This window comes from Nyctereutes procyonoides, unplaced genomic scaffold (assembly GCF_905146905.1).
Source record: "Nyctereutes procyonoides isolate TBG_1078 unplaced genomic scaffold, NYPRO_anot_genome, whole genome shotgun sequence".
Classification (NCBI taxonomy): domain Eukaryota; kingdom Metazoa; phylum Chordata; class Mammalia; order Carnivora; family Canidae; genus Nyctereutes; species Nyctereutes procyonoides.
In genome coordinates this window covers 84,285,131-84,300,115 of record NW_026575146.1, presented here as the reverse complement: position 1 = coordinate 84,300,115, position 14,985 = coordinate 84,285,131, and the positions used below count along the sequence as shown (strand labels likewise).

The window sequence follows — 14,985 nt, the reverse complement described above, 5'->3', positions numbered from 1 at the left end:
GAAAACTTGACAGTAGTTTAGATCAGGGTTGGCAAACTCAGGCTGTTTTTGTGAATGTGGTTTTGTTGGATAGCCACACGCATTTACAGTAGCCCATGGTTGCTTTTCCCCCACAAGTGCTGAGCTGAATGGTGTGTCTGAAACCAGATGGCCCACAAAGCCTAAACTATTTACTGTCTGGCTCTTTAAAGAACAAGTTTGCAGACCCCTGGTCCACCTGCCACAGGAAAAGCTAGCAAAGCCAACTGAAGAGTACTGCAGGTGTACTATACTCAAAAACACTTACATAAAATTTTACAGAAATCCGAGACACCCAAGTTCACCGCATTCTCATAAAAGACTATCAAAGAGGCGTCTGTCTGGGTGGCTCAGTCGGTTAAGCATCTGCCTTCGACTCAGGTCATGATCTCCAGGTCCTGGGATCGAGCCCCATGTTGGGCCCCATGCTCAGCACAGAGTCTGCTTCTCCCTCTCCCTCTGCCCTCCCTCTGCTCATGCTTTCTCTCTCTCTCTCTCTCTCAAATAAATAAATAAAATCTTTTTTTAAAAAAAAAGGTTATCAAAGAAGATAATCCGCAAAACCTGATATTACAGATTCAAATACGACAGCTCTCCACAGGTTTCAAAAGATCCTAGAGCACACGCTAATGTGAACAAACCCATAGTTGAGGGTCTGAGGTGCCCAACGGATCTGGGATAACCAAATTCTCTCATTCATTCATCACAATAAATATAAAAATTCAGAGGTCACCTGTATGCTATTTACTAAGCGTCTGTTGAGTAAAAGAAAATAGGGGCACCTGGCAGCCTTGGTTGATAGAACATGGGACTCTTAGGCAGCCCGGGTGGCTCAGCGGTTTAGTGCCTGCCTTTAGCTCAGGACCTGATCCAGGAGTCCCGAGATTGAGTCCCGCGTTGGGCTCCCTGCATGGAGCCTGCTTCTCCCTCTGCCTGTGTCTCTCATGAATAAATAAATAAATAATCTTAAAAAAAGAAAAAAAAAAAGAACATGCAACTCTTGATCTCAGAGTTGTGAGTTGGAGCCCCATGCTGGGTTTGGAGCCCACTTCAAATAAAGTAATTGATAAATAAAGGAAACATACATGATCCATAGATGTGAAGTAACTCTAAACATCCAGTTTAAAAACACGTTTTATAGAGATAACAATTAAATCAAAATGCACTAAAATCAAGCTCATCTTACCCAAAGTGTCACTGAACAAAACAAGTCCCCCACCTCCTGAAATGATGATTAAAGGAGAACGTGGGTGTCTGTGTGCACTTAGGAATTTATAAGAGTGGGGGAAGGCATGGTGGGCATGGGTATGAAGACATAGTGGAAAAAGCCCTGCCCTAAGAAGACCCAGCCTTAGTCAGAACTCCGCCAGGAACGAGCCGTGTGACCGAGCACAGGGCACAGAAGCACCCTGGGCACTCAGCTTCTCCACTAAAGGAATCCCGCCAGGTGCTCTCTCTCTAGGGCTCCCCCCACTTTGAGACTCAGGAAAATGAACAACCTTAGAATATATTTCAGAGCAAGGGAAAATGGATTAATTGAATGAACATAAACAAAGGAAATCCTTCCACAGCCTTCTGGTATTTTCTGGCAACAGGATTTAAACAGACTCTCTATACTTGAAAGAATAAAATGACTTCACGTCTGACCTAATATTATCTAGACTTCCAAGAACCTTAATGTGGCAGGACCCTCCCAGATCAGAAAGAGAACTGTAGAGAGAGAGCAAGGAATAAACACAGAGGTCCCCGGAGAAGAGTAACATGGTTAAGAAACAGCCTGTGGCCTCAAGCAGCTGTATGCTCATCCGCTAACGGTGCTCGCTTTCAAGAGTATGGCACGAAGCAAGGAAACTGCACGCCTACATTCCCTCCTCAGTGCTCATCAGCAGCAGTAATGAAGGCTGCCCTCCAGGGAAAATTAGAATGAGGTTTGGGAAATGGCACCAAGCACATAATAAAAGAATAGGAAACATGTTATAGGAAAGCTCGATGTTACCAAAGGAGCAAAGATAATAAAAGGAGGATGAGAGAGTAGACTGTTTCCTCCATAACTGTCTCCTAACCGAGGAAAACATTCAGGATGCACAGATTCCAAAGACTAATATAAAGTAGAAGCCAGGGGCCGGGCGGTGTGGTGTGAGGAGGGCAATGGACCCAGGGGCATTTGGAAACAGAAAGCTGGGGAGCGAGTGTATAAGGACTTAGGAAGTCAGAGCCAGGGATTGCCAGATAGAAGGGTCTGGAGCTCAGAGATTTGGATAGGAATGCTGCTGGGTAAGTGGTCTGCATCTAAGTGGGAGTGTGATGTCACCAGGAGGCGGTCCAGGTGCGGGGCAGGGGCGTGCTGGGGCAGTCATGGGAAGGAGTGCACAGAGGAGGTAAATGCTGCTGAGAACCAATACAGAGAGGCCAGAATTAATGACAGGGATCGTCTGCAGCCAGAGCAAGAGCTGATCCAGTGCCAGACAGGCCTGGCTGGGCAGAGAGGGGAGGCAGCAGAGAGGACATGGAACAATGTATAGGGGGACAAACTCCTTCCAGAATGGGATTGTGAAAAAGAAGGAGTAGACTTCTTTAAAAATCTAGACAGGCCCAGGAGCTGGTTAAACAATAAAGGAAGGATTCAGCTTAAAGGAAAAAGTAAAATATACAAAAAAGAAAAAAAAGGAAGGAAAGAAGAAAAGAAAAGGGAAAAAAGAAAAAGGTAGAAAAGACAAGACAAGACTGGATGTCTGGGGGCTCAGTGGTTGAGCATCTGCCTTCTGCTCAGCGTGTGATCCTGCAGTCCTAGGATCAAGTCCCGCATCACACTCACTGCAGGAAACCTGTTTCTCCCTCTGCCTGTGTCTCTGCCTCTCTCTCTGTGTCTCTCATAAATAAATTTTTAAAATCTTAAAAAAAAAAAAAAGGATGGTTTGTGGCAGTATTTTTCCAGTGGTGAAGATCCACCAGTGTGTTGATACTTGAATTTATTGTCCAGTATTTTGAAAATTAAATGGACTGGATAGAATAAAACAGAACAAAATAGAAAACATCAGAGAATGTCCCAAAACCCATGAGGTAAGCGTATGCACGTGTGTGCACGAGCAGGCTGGAAATCAAGGTCAACTGTGTGTGTCTGAGTCAAAAAGCGTGGAAGCCACTGGTGTAGAGGACAAGACTGGAGAGATGGCGGGGTGGGTGGCATCCAGGCGGCGGAGTGTCATGGAGAGAGCAGCACATGAGCAGCCCCTCTGTTGTGCAGGGAACAAAGGAGGGGAGGACGGAGTGTTCCCCTAAGTGAGGAATCAGAGATCTGACCTGCTTCCGTGTCCCCATCTCCTTGGCTCCCTCCCTCGTGGAGCTCCCCACCTTGGTTTGGCCATGAGGCCAGAAGTGAGGAAGGAGATAGAACACAGAGGGGAGAGTCTAATGCCAGCTCTTTCTATCTCCAAGCAATTTGTGGGTGGGAGTATGGGAAGTTGGGTGGGTGGAGGGGGACTGGAAGACGAAGAAAGAGCAGAACAAGGCATGGCCTTGTCAAGGTCCCGGTCAAGGACCAACTGTGTTGAGGCAGCTTAACAGGAAGGACAGGCGAGGCCCCCAGAATGCAAGGAGTAAGGAGGTCAGCAGGCCCCCACAGTGATGAGGCCCAGGTGCCGTGGCTGAGGAGGGGAAAGGGAGGCCGGAGGACCACGGGGTCAAGGTGCTGGCCCGGGGAACTCCAGGTTGCCTGCAGGGCTCAGTGGAGAGAGGGGCTGTGACCGCATGCCCCTGGACGATAGCATCGCTGCCCCTTGCTGCGTCCAAGGGGACGGCCCCCCAGGAGTACGGAGGCAGGGGCCCATCTGGGGCTCTGACCCGCTCTTGGACAGCTTTTCACATCATGCTCCTGTTTTTAGACAGTAGGACTTTGTCATATAAGATGGGATGTTGTTGGGTTTCTCCCCTGTCGGTTTAGGACACAGCTTTCTTCTGTCTGCTACATTACCTCTCATCCATGTGACTTCCAGCTCCCCCAGTGTTGCGTCCTCTTGATTGTTTTGTTTGTTGGTGATGGTGTTTGTTGATTTGTTTTGGTCCTAGAGTATTTTTCTCTTTAAAAAAATCATTTTACTGGGACACCTGGGTGACTCAGTGGTTGAGCATCTGCCTTTGGCTCAGGACATGATCCCCGGGTCCTGGGATCAAATCCCATATGGGGCTCCCTGCAGGGAGCCTGCTTCTCCCTCTGCCTGTGTCTCTGTCTCTCACCGGGTGTCTCATGAATAAATAAATAAAATCTAAAAAAAAAAAGGAAAAATCGTTTTACTGTTGTTTTGGTAGGATTTCAGGACAAGTAGATAGATGCACATCTTGAATCCACTATCCCTTCCCGTGATTGAATTTTTAGAATTATAAATAATAATTAATAATAATATATTTATTTCTAAACACAGAAACATGTGCTGCCCCACAGTGTGTGAACAGGATGGCCCAGCCTCTGCCCAGGGTAGGCTGATGGAGTTGGCCAGGAGGTGTCCAGTCTTGCAGGCAATTTGCCCAGAGCCAAGCACATCCTCCTGGCCAGTTCCCCTATCAAGGTCTGTATCTCTCAAAGAAAGTTATCACCCCACTGGGATGAAAATTGCCAAACTGTTCTATGAACATCATGGCAGGTAAAATCCTTGCCCATTAAATAAAACATTTGGAAACATCCTTTCCCTGTGATGCACAGATAAGGGAGCCAAATAAAGGATTTAAGAAGAAAATATATTTCCTTCGTGATTACACAAAATACTCTCTAGTGAATCCTCCCTAAAGCTCCGATGGCCATGAGACACAAACGAAAAGAGTAGTTTCAGATGTCGGACCACGCCATTCAGAAACCAGAAGTGTAATAAGAGCTAATCACAGAGTTCAGGGACTTCAGAGGTGGAAGGCAGCTAGCTAGCCCTGTGGACTCAAAATCCGTATATTGAAATCCTAATTCCTGAGGTGATGGTGTTAGGATACGGGGCCTTTGGGAGGAATTAGATCAAAGAGACCCCAGAGAAATCCCTGTCTTTTACACCACATGAGGACACAGTGAGAGGATGCCATCTATGAAGTGGGATGCAGGCCCTCACGATGCACTGTTGGCATTGATCTTGGACTTCCTTGCCTCCAGAACTGAGAAATAAATGCTTCCTGCGTAAGCCACCCAGTCCCTGGTGTTTTTGTTAGCTGTTCTGGTGCTTTCTAGATCACATTTTATTTTTTTATCCTGTCATTTACTCATTAAGATAATGAGTAAATAAAAATCTATCAATAGATATTGAAATCTTTCAATAAAAATCTATCAATGTCCACAATGCCTTAATAAGGATAGCAACATTAATTGAGCACCTACTATCTGCCTAGCACTGTTACTGCTAGGCAAAGGTGGACCCAGCCTCTGAAATGAAGGAGACCTGATAACTAGAATATGAAGGACTCCAATAGATGTTAAGGTCTCCCAAGAAAATAGGGAATGGCATGTCTCGTCCCTGGGCATATGCACTGAATTTTGAATCCATTACACTTCTCACACATGGCAATGTGGATTCTGTTCCTGCAACCCACCCAAATTGTGCAGCTAAGATCATCAGTGAGCTCCATGTCTGCTAAAGCCAACAGATGCTCAGCTCTATTTAGCTTCCATGACCCCACAATCTCCTGCTTTTCTGTCTGCTACTTTGACCACATCCAAAAGTCATCCTTGATTCTTCTCTCATCTCTGGTTTTTTTTCCCCTGCCAAACATGTAATCTATCAACAAGTTCTATCAATTCTATTGTCAAAGAATTATACGTCCACCAGCTTCTCTTCTGTACCTCTGCTAACACGATAGCATATATCACCACTTATCTGTTACCTGGATTAGTGAAACAGTCTCTTCTCTTGTCTCTCTGCTTCCATACCAGCCTCTGACAACCAAGTCTCCACAAAGCAGTCAAAGTGATCTTTAAAAACAACTCACAAATCTAATTATGGCATTCCCTTTAGTAAAACCTGTCAATGGCTTCATGTTCTTGCAGGATAAAACTCTAAGATCATAATGTCTGATGTTTATTCCTCTCACTGACTCTTCTCAGCCACCCACACCTTTACTGCCTGTGTCCCAGCCTCACTGGCTTCCTTGACTCCTTGCTCATACTCCTTCCCACCCTGGGCCTTGGCACTATGCTCATTCTGCTACGAGAGCTCTTCTCCCAGCCTTGTGCACAGCTTCTCATCCTTTATGTTACGATCCAACTGGAACTTCTTTAATGAAGTGCTCCCTGAGTCCCCAGTTTAAACTCAAATTTCCTTTTTTATTATTATTATTCATTTGAGAGAGACAGAGACAGAGCACAATCAGGGGGACAGGCAAAGGGAGAGGGAGAAGCAGACTCCCCACTGAGCAGGGAGCCCCACATAGGACTCGATCCCAGGATCTGGAGATCATGACCTGAGCCAAAAGAGCCCAAAGCCACCTAGGCTTTCCTTTAATATTCTGTCTAAATCCCAGTGTTTTCTTTTCATGACTATTTGTTTAATATGAGCTGCCACCACTAGATTCGAAGACAGATCTAAGAGGTCCTGGCACATAACTGTTTTATACCCAAACTAACTATCTCCTTGCTTCACAGAGTCAAATTCAGCAAATGTTTGCTGGATGAATGACCCAAATAGTCTAAGGGTCTAAAAAAGGAAAAATTTAAAGAGTGATAATAGTTGACTTTAAGCCTATTCAACAAATGTGGTAACAAGTATTCTCCATATTCACAGAGAAAATAAGTTTACAATACATCATTCTCAATCCACCTTAGGTACAATGGTTGATTTGTACCTGAAAGTAGGGTTGATTTTGGAAAGTGCAGGTTCTTAGGAAGGTGTGTGACATTATTCTCTTGCGAATCACTGAAGTATAAAATGCCACCTTCCCTAGATGACTAATCTAAACTTCCATGCTTGCCTTGAAGCTGTATTCTAGAAACCCTGTCCACTTCTTCTTTCTCTACTCTCTACTGTTCTATCTCCTTGCTCTTATTCATAATAAAATTCTTAGAGTTATCTATTCTCACTGTCTTCCAGTTTTCTTCTCCCACTCTTTTCATTTTATTTGTACACAATCTCAACTTAAAATAGGAAGAACTTATTTTCCTTAAACCATTGTTAAGGAGCTGCCAATATGATGCTTCATTACACTGGAATACTTTAGGGCACATCACCTGCAAATAAGCACATTCCCATATGAAACCATAGCAAAAACATCAAAATAAGGAAATTCACACCTCCTACCTCACTGGAAATACCTAAGACATGACCTAAGTCACTAAAACTCTGAAGTGTGTACTACATTCCTGAATGAAAGGCTACCCAAAATGTCACTGCCATGATATACCTGCCACAGATGCAAATGAAGAAATTAGAGCCACCTACTACGGGAGTGAAATTAATAATGTTATAGTTATGCATTATAAAATGCACCTTCACCAGGGCCAAAGTTAAAATAATAATAAATAAACAAAAAATAAAATAATAATAAAATAAACACTAATCAGGTTCTTAGTGTTAATTAATTTTTAACGTGATTATCATCATTTAGAAACCTCCACATTATGGCTAATTCATAAATTAAAATTTTTTTCATAAATTAAAATTAAAAAGAAAAGGGCTTTCTGTTTAAAGTATTTTTCTAGTTGTTTAACAAAATGAACACTCAAAATATTTCATCTTTAAAATCTCTGCCAAAAAATAAAAATAAATTAAATTAAATCCCTGCTAAGGCTACAATAGGGTTTCAACTCAACTTAACTGAACAACACTGAGAATTAGGGCAAAAGGGCTTGTTAAATGAACTAAGACAGAGGCTGAAATACAAACATCTTTGTGAAGTGTTCATATTCTATCAGCCAAACTAAACCGTAGCAAATCATCACAAGTCTAAAAAATGTAGAGAAAACTGTGAGCTGCTCATTTGATATCGATTTGAACTTCTGTTCCTTTAATGACCTGATCTAAAATGACCTGGCAGGCTCAGCATCACCGCCGGCTCAGTGTCAGCAAAGGGACCCACTCTGTCCATCACTGACACGATGCAAACTCTCAGCTGCCATTCACCAGCAGGGGGCACTGCACTGGGGTCTTTCTGTAGGCAAAACTGCTCAAAAGCTGAAGACTAAAAACCATGTTTTTCAGGAGGCTGATAAATATGTGTTGCCATCCCAGACAAATACATTGCCACACAATCGATTGGGCATCTCCACAAGCGTTTCAGTAGCAATATCCACATAGGGTGTCCTGAGGCCCAGAGTCTTAGAATGACAAATAAAATGGCATTGTGGGCAATTCTTAAATACCAAGTCTTTCCGGAATCCTTTCATTGAGCAGGAATATTATAAAAGGCTGTGTACCAAACTCCTTCTCATTAAGATTGCTACAGTTCATAGGTTATTGGGCCTAAATCATTTTCTAAGCAGGTTCAGCTATAAGCCAGGAAAGGGCCCTAATATGTAAGAAAATAGTCCCACTATCGGTATTTAACATAAATTCAACCAAATTAACCTGGGTTTTATGTCACATTTATTATTACTAAAATAGAATTATTAGGCTTAGGGAAACTGGTAAGTATTGAAATAGAAACATTACTATATGTTTTGTATTAGCAAAAGTGTTCTGCAAGAGTAATTTCTAAACCTTAAAATTTATAAACAGAAACTTTAAAAACTACCTCAAATGGCCTGTCGTGATCTACTGATACCTTTTCATAAATGTGAGGGCCTGCGCAGAAAACTAGTTTTAAGTGATAACTTCTGCAAAACACTCTGTGAAGAAATTAAACAGAATGAAATCTTTTCCCCAAACACAAACATATAATGGGAATAGCACTTTGTAATTTTTTTTATTTGGTACCTTCTCAGGAAAAAAAAAATGTGTTAACATGCTCTCCAATTGTGCATATATTTTATTTATAAATTATTCATAATATTGTACTGATATCACATATATATTATAAAAAATAAAAATAAAAATTGGTAAAATGTAGCATAAAAAGAATAAAATATAAGCTCTAAGATTTTTCTCCCATATCCCAAATGATCACCATTTCTTGGACTTTCCCTGGCATATATATTCCTTACTCTAATCTTGGGGGAAATGGCCCATAAGTTAGGTATTTTCTGATCTATGAAAGACAAAATAAGAATTTTTACCTCATTTAAAACTAAAAAAAAATAGAATGGCTAACCCATAAAGCAGCATTTCATCAATTATTTCCTATCTATTGAATCACTCATCAACACATTTTTCCCGATCTCAAAAAGCTTTTGACTTTACTCTCTGGTTAATTCGCTATTTTTCTTTCCCTTTACAGTGAAACGCCTCATTAAGACTTGTGTTGGACACACTCAAAGGTGACCTCCCCAATAATCCCACCATCTGGTATCACACTCTTGAACAGTCCCTCCCTGTGATGGTGAGCAGACATGTGATTTGCTTCTAATCAACATTATATGATAAAAGGTGATGGGATATCACTCCATGATTCCATTATATGATGTAAGACTCCATCTTGCTATCAAACTCACCTAACAGACTGTCTCTCCCTAGCTGACAGTGAAGGAATAAGCAGCCATGATGGGAGACCCATAGGGCTTTCTTGCCAAGAAGCTGAAGGCAGCCTCAAGGGCCTGAGGGGAGTCGACAGCCTGCAGGAAGCTGGAACCCTCAGTCCTACAACCACAAGGAAATGAGTTCTGCCAACAACCTGAGTGAACTCAGAAGCAGATTCTTCCCTGGATGAGCTTCCAGGTAAGAACACAGTCCAGCCAATTCCCTGATTGTAACCCTGTGAGACCCAGCTAATCTGTGCCCAGATTCTTATGAGAGAACAAGCGTGTTTTCTTTCAAGTCACTAAATTTGTGGTAGTTTGGTTCTCTGGGCTCAGACGCAGTTTGCAGCAACATGGCTAAATGCATCAAGAATGTTGGCATCATTGGTAAATATGGGACCCGTTACAGTGCCTCCCTCAGGAAAATGGTGAGGAAGATTGAAATAAGCCAGCACGCCAAGGATACTTGCTCCTTCTGGGGCAAAACTGAGATGAAAACATGGCATTGTGGTTCCGGCATGAAAACAGTAGCAGGTGGTGCCTGGGCCTGTGACACCACTACTGCCTTCACACTCAAGTCAGCCATCAGAAGGAGACTGAAGGAATTGAAAGACCAGTAGAAGCCCCACCATTTGAGACATTGCGGGCCTATAATAAATAGGTTAAATTATGCAACAAAAAGATAATAATAATGAAAAATAAATCTGTGGTAATGTGTTATACAGTTGTGTGCAGGGGTCCCTAAGACCACCTCCAGGTCCAATAATTTGCTAGAAGGACTCATGCAATTTAGCAAAGCCATTATAATCAAGGAACTCCCAACATTTGCCTGGCTGTATTTCAGAACAGCTATGAACCAGTGGCTCTTTGTCCCTCTCCTTCCCCCTTCTTTTAGCTTATTACAGCTAAAGGATACAGATTAAAATCGGCAGCAGAAAAAGATGCGTAAAGCAGAGTGCACGACACACCAGGCGTAGGCTTCCAGTTGTCCTCTCCCAGTGAAGTCCTGTGGACAGCACTTAATTCTCCAGCCATGGTATGTGACAGCTCATACAGAGTATTACCTAGGCTTGGTACCCAAGCTTTTTATAGGAAGTTCGTTCCATAGGCCCAGCTGACTCCCTGCATGACTGACATTCAATATCCAGCCTTCCCAGACAGCAGGCACATCCCGTGTAGCCCTCACCATAAACCATAGTGTTAGCATAAACTATCTGGTATGGCCTAAAGCTTTAGGTAAACACTCTTAACAGGTAGGCTACTCAAAGGGAGTAGAAGTTACTTCCCTGGAGCCAGGCAAGGACCAGACCTTTCTTTGGAACGTGCAAGGTTTAGACAACCTAGATCTGCTGAGTTAATCCTTTATTCCACAGCAGCGATAGATAACTAATAAAGGTTTTGTTATCTGGAATTAGGATGCTACAGTAACGAATAGCAAAAACACAGTGGTAGCGGGCAGAGGCTAAAAGAATTTTGACAAGTATCATAGAGAAAGCCCAAACTGCTTTCAACAGACTGCTGGGAGAAATTTGGACTTGGAGGGTACTGCCAGTCAAAGCTCAGAAGGAAATGAGGAACATGTTATTGGAAAAGGAAGGAAGGGGATCCTTGTTATATATGGCAGAGAGCTTAGTTACATGGTCTCCCACAGTTAAATGAAAAACTGAACTTGTAAATAATGAACTTGGTTATCCAGACCAGGAAATTTCCAAGCAAAGTACTAAAGGCCCTGCCTGGGTTTTTTTGTTTTGTTTTGTTTTGTTTTGTTTTGTTTCTTGCTGCTTATAGGAAAATGTGAGAGGAAAGAGATAAAAGAAAAATTGTTAAATAAAAAGGAACCAGAACTAGATGATTTTTTAAATTCTTAGCCTTCCCAAATAGCAAATACTACTAAATGGCCTCCAAGCACTGTGGGGAAAGCATGCCCTATAGAAACAGCTGGGGATGTGACTGTGCAACCTTTTCCTTAAATCTCAGAAAGAGCAAAAAAGTCAAGAGTATTCAATCACACAAAGGGCCCTTTCAGGAGATTAAGGGTGGGCCTCTCAGATCCTCTCAATCAAACCATAGACAGAGCCTGCAGGAGCTTAGGAAATTGTCTCCCAACCCTCTTGGCAGAAGCCCCAGGTAGAGAAGAGCTCATCTCAAAAAAGATCTGTGCATGTGCGGCTTTGTTATAGTGGAGCAAATCTAAGTAAAATCCATGCAAGGCCCAAAAGTTTGTTGAGAAAATTATTTCAGCAGAAACTAAGAGAACAGACCAAAAGGGACAGAGCACAAAACGAAAGGAAACTCTAGGACCCCCAAAATTCTGTTGGCAGGAGGCAGGCTGATAAAACTCAGGTGCAAGTACATGCGACCCTTCATGAAAGGGTTCAGATTCCAGAGATCAGAGCTCCAAAACATGAAGGAAAAAAATTCCTCTACTCACACTTCTGATACCAAATGTATGATGGTTTTCCACACTGAGGACCAATTCTCCAACTCTTTGGACACTAACTGGATGTTCTACAATTCAATTCAATTCTGATACTACCTTCCTGGAGTTAGTATCAGAGCCCAGTCCTACAAAACTGATCCACTTCAGATGCCAATTGCAAGTCCTGGGCCTGTGTTTTTCTTTTCTTTTCTTTTCTTTTCTTTTCTTTTCTTTTCTTTTCTTTTCTTTTCTTTTCTTTTCTTTCTTTCTTTCTTTCTTTCTTTCTTTCTTTCTTTCAGATATTATTTATTTATTCATGAGAGACGGAGAGAGAGAGAGAGAGAGAGAAGCAGGCTCCATGCAGCGAGCCCGACATGGGACTCGATCCCAGGAATCCGGGATCACACCCTGAGCCAAAGGCAGAGGCTCAACCACTGAGCCACCCAGGCGTCCCATGGGCCTTCCAACTGACTTAGCTGCAGATCAGGGGTTCCCACAAACCTCTCCTTAGGCTTGATAATTTGCTGTAACAGCTCACAGAACTCAGAGAAACACTTGACTTACATTTACTGGTTTATTATAATAAGGACAATATAAAGGATACAAATATAAAGAAAACAGCCAAAGAGGTACATCAGGTGAGATCTGCATGGTTCCCAAGGATAGGAACTTCAGTCCCCATAGACTTTGGACTATGCCACCTTCCTGACATGTGGATTCCCTCACCAACGTAGAAGTTTTCTGAACCCCACTGTTTAGGGTTTTTTTTTTTAAAGATTTTATTTATTTATTTATTCATGATAGTCACAGAGAGAGAGACAGAGAGGCAGAGACACAGGCAGAGGGAGAAGCAGGCTCCATGCACCGGGAGCCCGACATGGGATTCGATCCCGTGTCTCCAGGATCGCGCCCTGGGTCAAAGGCAGGCGCCAAACCACTGCGCCAGCCAGGGATCCCTGTTTAGGGTTTTTATAGAGGCTCCACTATGTACGTATGTATGTAACTGATGAAATCACTGGCCGTTGGCAATAAACTTAACCTCCAGCCCTCCCTCCCTTCCCAGAGGTCAGGAAATGTGACAAAAAGTTCCAACCTTCTAATTATGCCTTGAGATTTCTCAGGAACAACCCTCACTCTGAAGCTATCTAGAAAAGGACCCCAGCCCCCAGTCATCTTGTTAGCATCTCATGCCTTGAGTCAACAATCAGAAACCTAAAGCTCTCAGTTCTACATCCTCAAGAAAAGACACTTATCATTCCAGAGATTCTAAAGGCCTTAGAAGTTCATGTGTCACGAACCAAATATTAGAACGAAAGATATTCCTAGCACCCTTATCATTTAGGAAATAACAAGGTGTTAAGGGCTCTGTGCCAGAAACCAGGGGGCAGAGACAAAACACATATTTCTTATGACATCACAACCACAGATAATTATCCCCAGGCCTTGAATCCTAATCAAGGAACTCCCAATATTTGCCTGGCTGTATTTCAGAACAGCTATGAACCAGTGGCTCTTTGTCTCTTTCCTTCCCGCTTCTTTTTGAATGGGAATGCCTGTGGTTCTTATCCTATACCTATTCTGCTGTTGTTTGTTGGGAGGGGGAAGAGGGATGGACAGGCCTAAAAATTGTCTTATTAGTTTTACAGATTGACAGACTGAGGGAACAGCCAGGAGCATCTCTACCTGGACCCAATATAGATGACGATGGCATTCTTTGACTTCTAGTAGATACTACATTGGGATGAGTCTCTTATAGAGCTTAGGAAGGAGTGAATGTATTTTTGCACATGGAAGGGATTAGATTGAGATGGACAGATGCTAAGCTACCTTCCCAAATCCCCTCCCCTTGGTAGTAACACCTTTGTTTAATTCCCCCTCCTTGAGTAAGGGCAAGACCTCTGACTTGCTTTTAACCAACAGAATAGGACGAGGGTGACGGGACGTTACTCCCATTGTCATGTTACATTATATAAAACTCCATCTTGCTAGCAGGCACACTCTGGGAACTTTCTCCTTTGTTGGATGTGAGGAAACAAAAGGCCATATTAGAAAATTCTAAGTGGCAAGAAACTGTAGCTAGCCTCTATGAGCTGAGGATGCCTCAGGAAAAAACTAAAGCTCTCAGTTCTACATCCCCAAGAAGCTAGATGTTGCCAAACACCACAAATGGGAAGTGGATTTTTCCCCAGTGGAACCTCCAAATGACAACCACAGTCCTGGCCAACAGCGCAGCCTTGTGAGACCTGAAGCAGAGGGCTCAGCTAAGCCATGTCGGTACTCCTCGCCCAAAGAAACTTGAGATAATAAATGTGTGTTGTTTCAAGCCACTAAGTTTAGGGTAATATTGTTATGTAGGATTAGCAAACCAATACAATTTGTTTCTAATCACAATCTACGATTTATCCCTTGTTATTTTCTATTAAATTCCACTTTGCCTCAGAGAACACACGTCATTTGATTTTAATTCTTTTAACTTAATTAAGATTATTTTATGACACAAGGTATCATATTGGTCAATATCCCATATGTGCTTAGAAAGCATGTGTATTTTTTTTGTTGGTAGATGGAGTGTTCTATACACGTCAATTAGATTCAGGTGGTTGATGGTATTGATCAATTCTTCTACAACCTTGTAGAGTTTCTATTTGTTATATAAATTATTGAGAGAGAAATGTTGAAGTCTCCAACTATAACTGTGAATTTCTCCTTTCAGTTCAATAAGGTTTTTGCTTCATGTATTTCCAAGTTTTTTCCTTTTTTTTTTTTTAAGATTTCATTTATTTATTTGACAGAGACAGAGAGAGAGAACATGTATAAGCAGGGGGAGCGGGAGAGGGAGAGCAGGCTTCCCTCTAAGCAGGGAGCCCGATGCAGGGCTCGATCCCTGGACCCTGGGATCATGATCTGAGCTGAACAGAGACACTTAAGTGACTGAGCCACCCAGGCACCCTCATGTATTTCCAAGTTCTGTTAT

The 14,985-nt window shown here is 42.5% G+C and overlaps 1 protein-coding gene across 1 annotated transcript; it reads left to right on the top strand.

The window, feature by feature from the left end:
• Positions 1 to 9,945: 9,945 nt before the first annotated feature.
• LOC129500797 (60S ribosomal protein L37a-like) lies at positions 9,946 to 10,212 on the top strand. Its single transcript, XM_055311598.1, has one exon. The coding sequence runs from the start codon at positions 9,946 to 9,948 to the stop codon at positions 10,210 to 10,212; it is 267 nt and encodes an 88-aa protein (XP_055167573.1).
• The last annotated feature ends 4,773 nt before the right edge of the window (positions 10,213 to 14,985 follow it).

Coding starts and splice junctions, on each gene's coding strand:
- LOC129500797 (XM_055311598.1), top strand. CDS start 9,946: ATGGCTAAATGCATCAAGAATGTTGGCATCATTGGTAAATATGGGACC.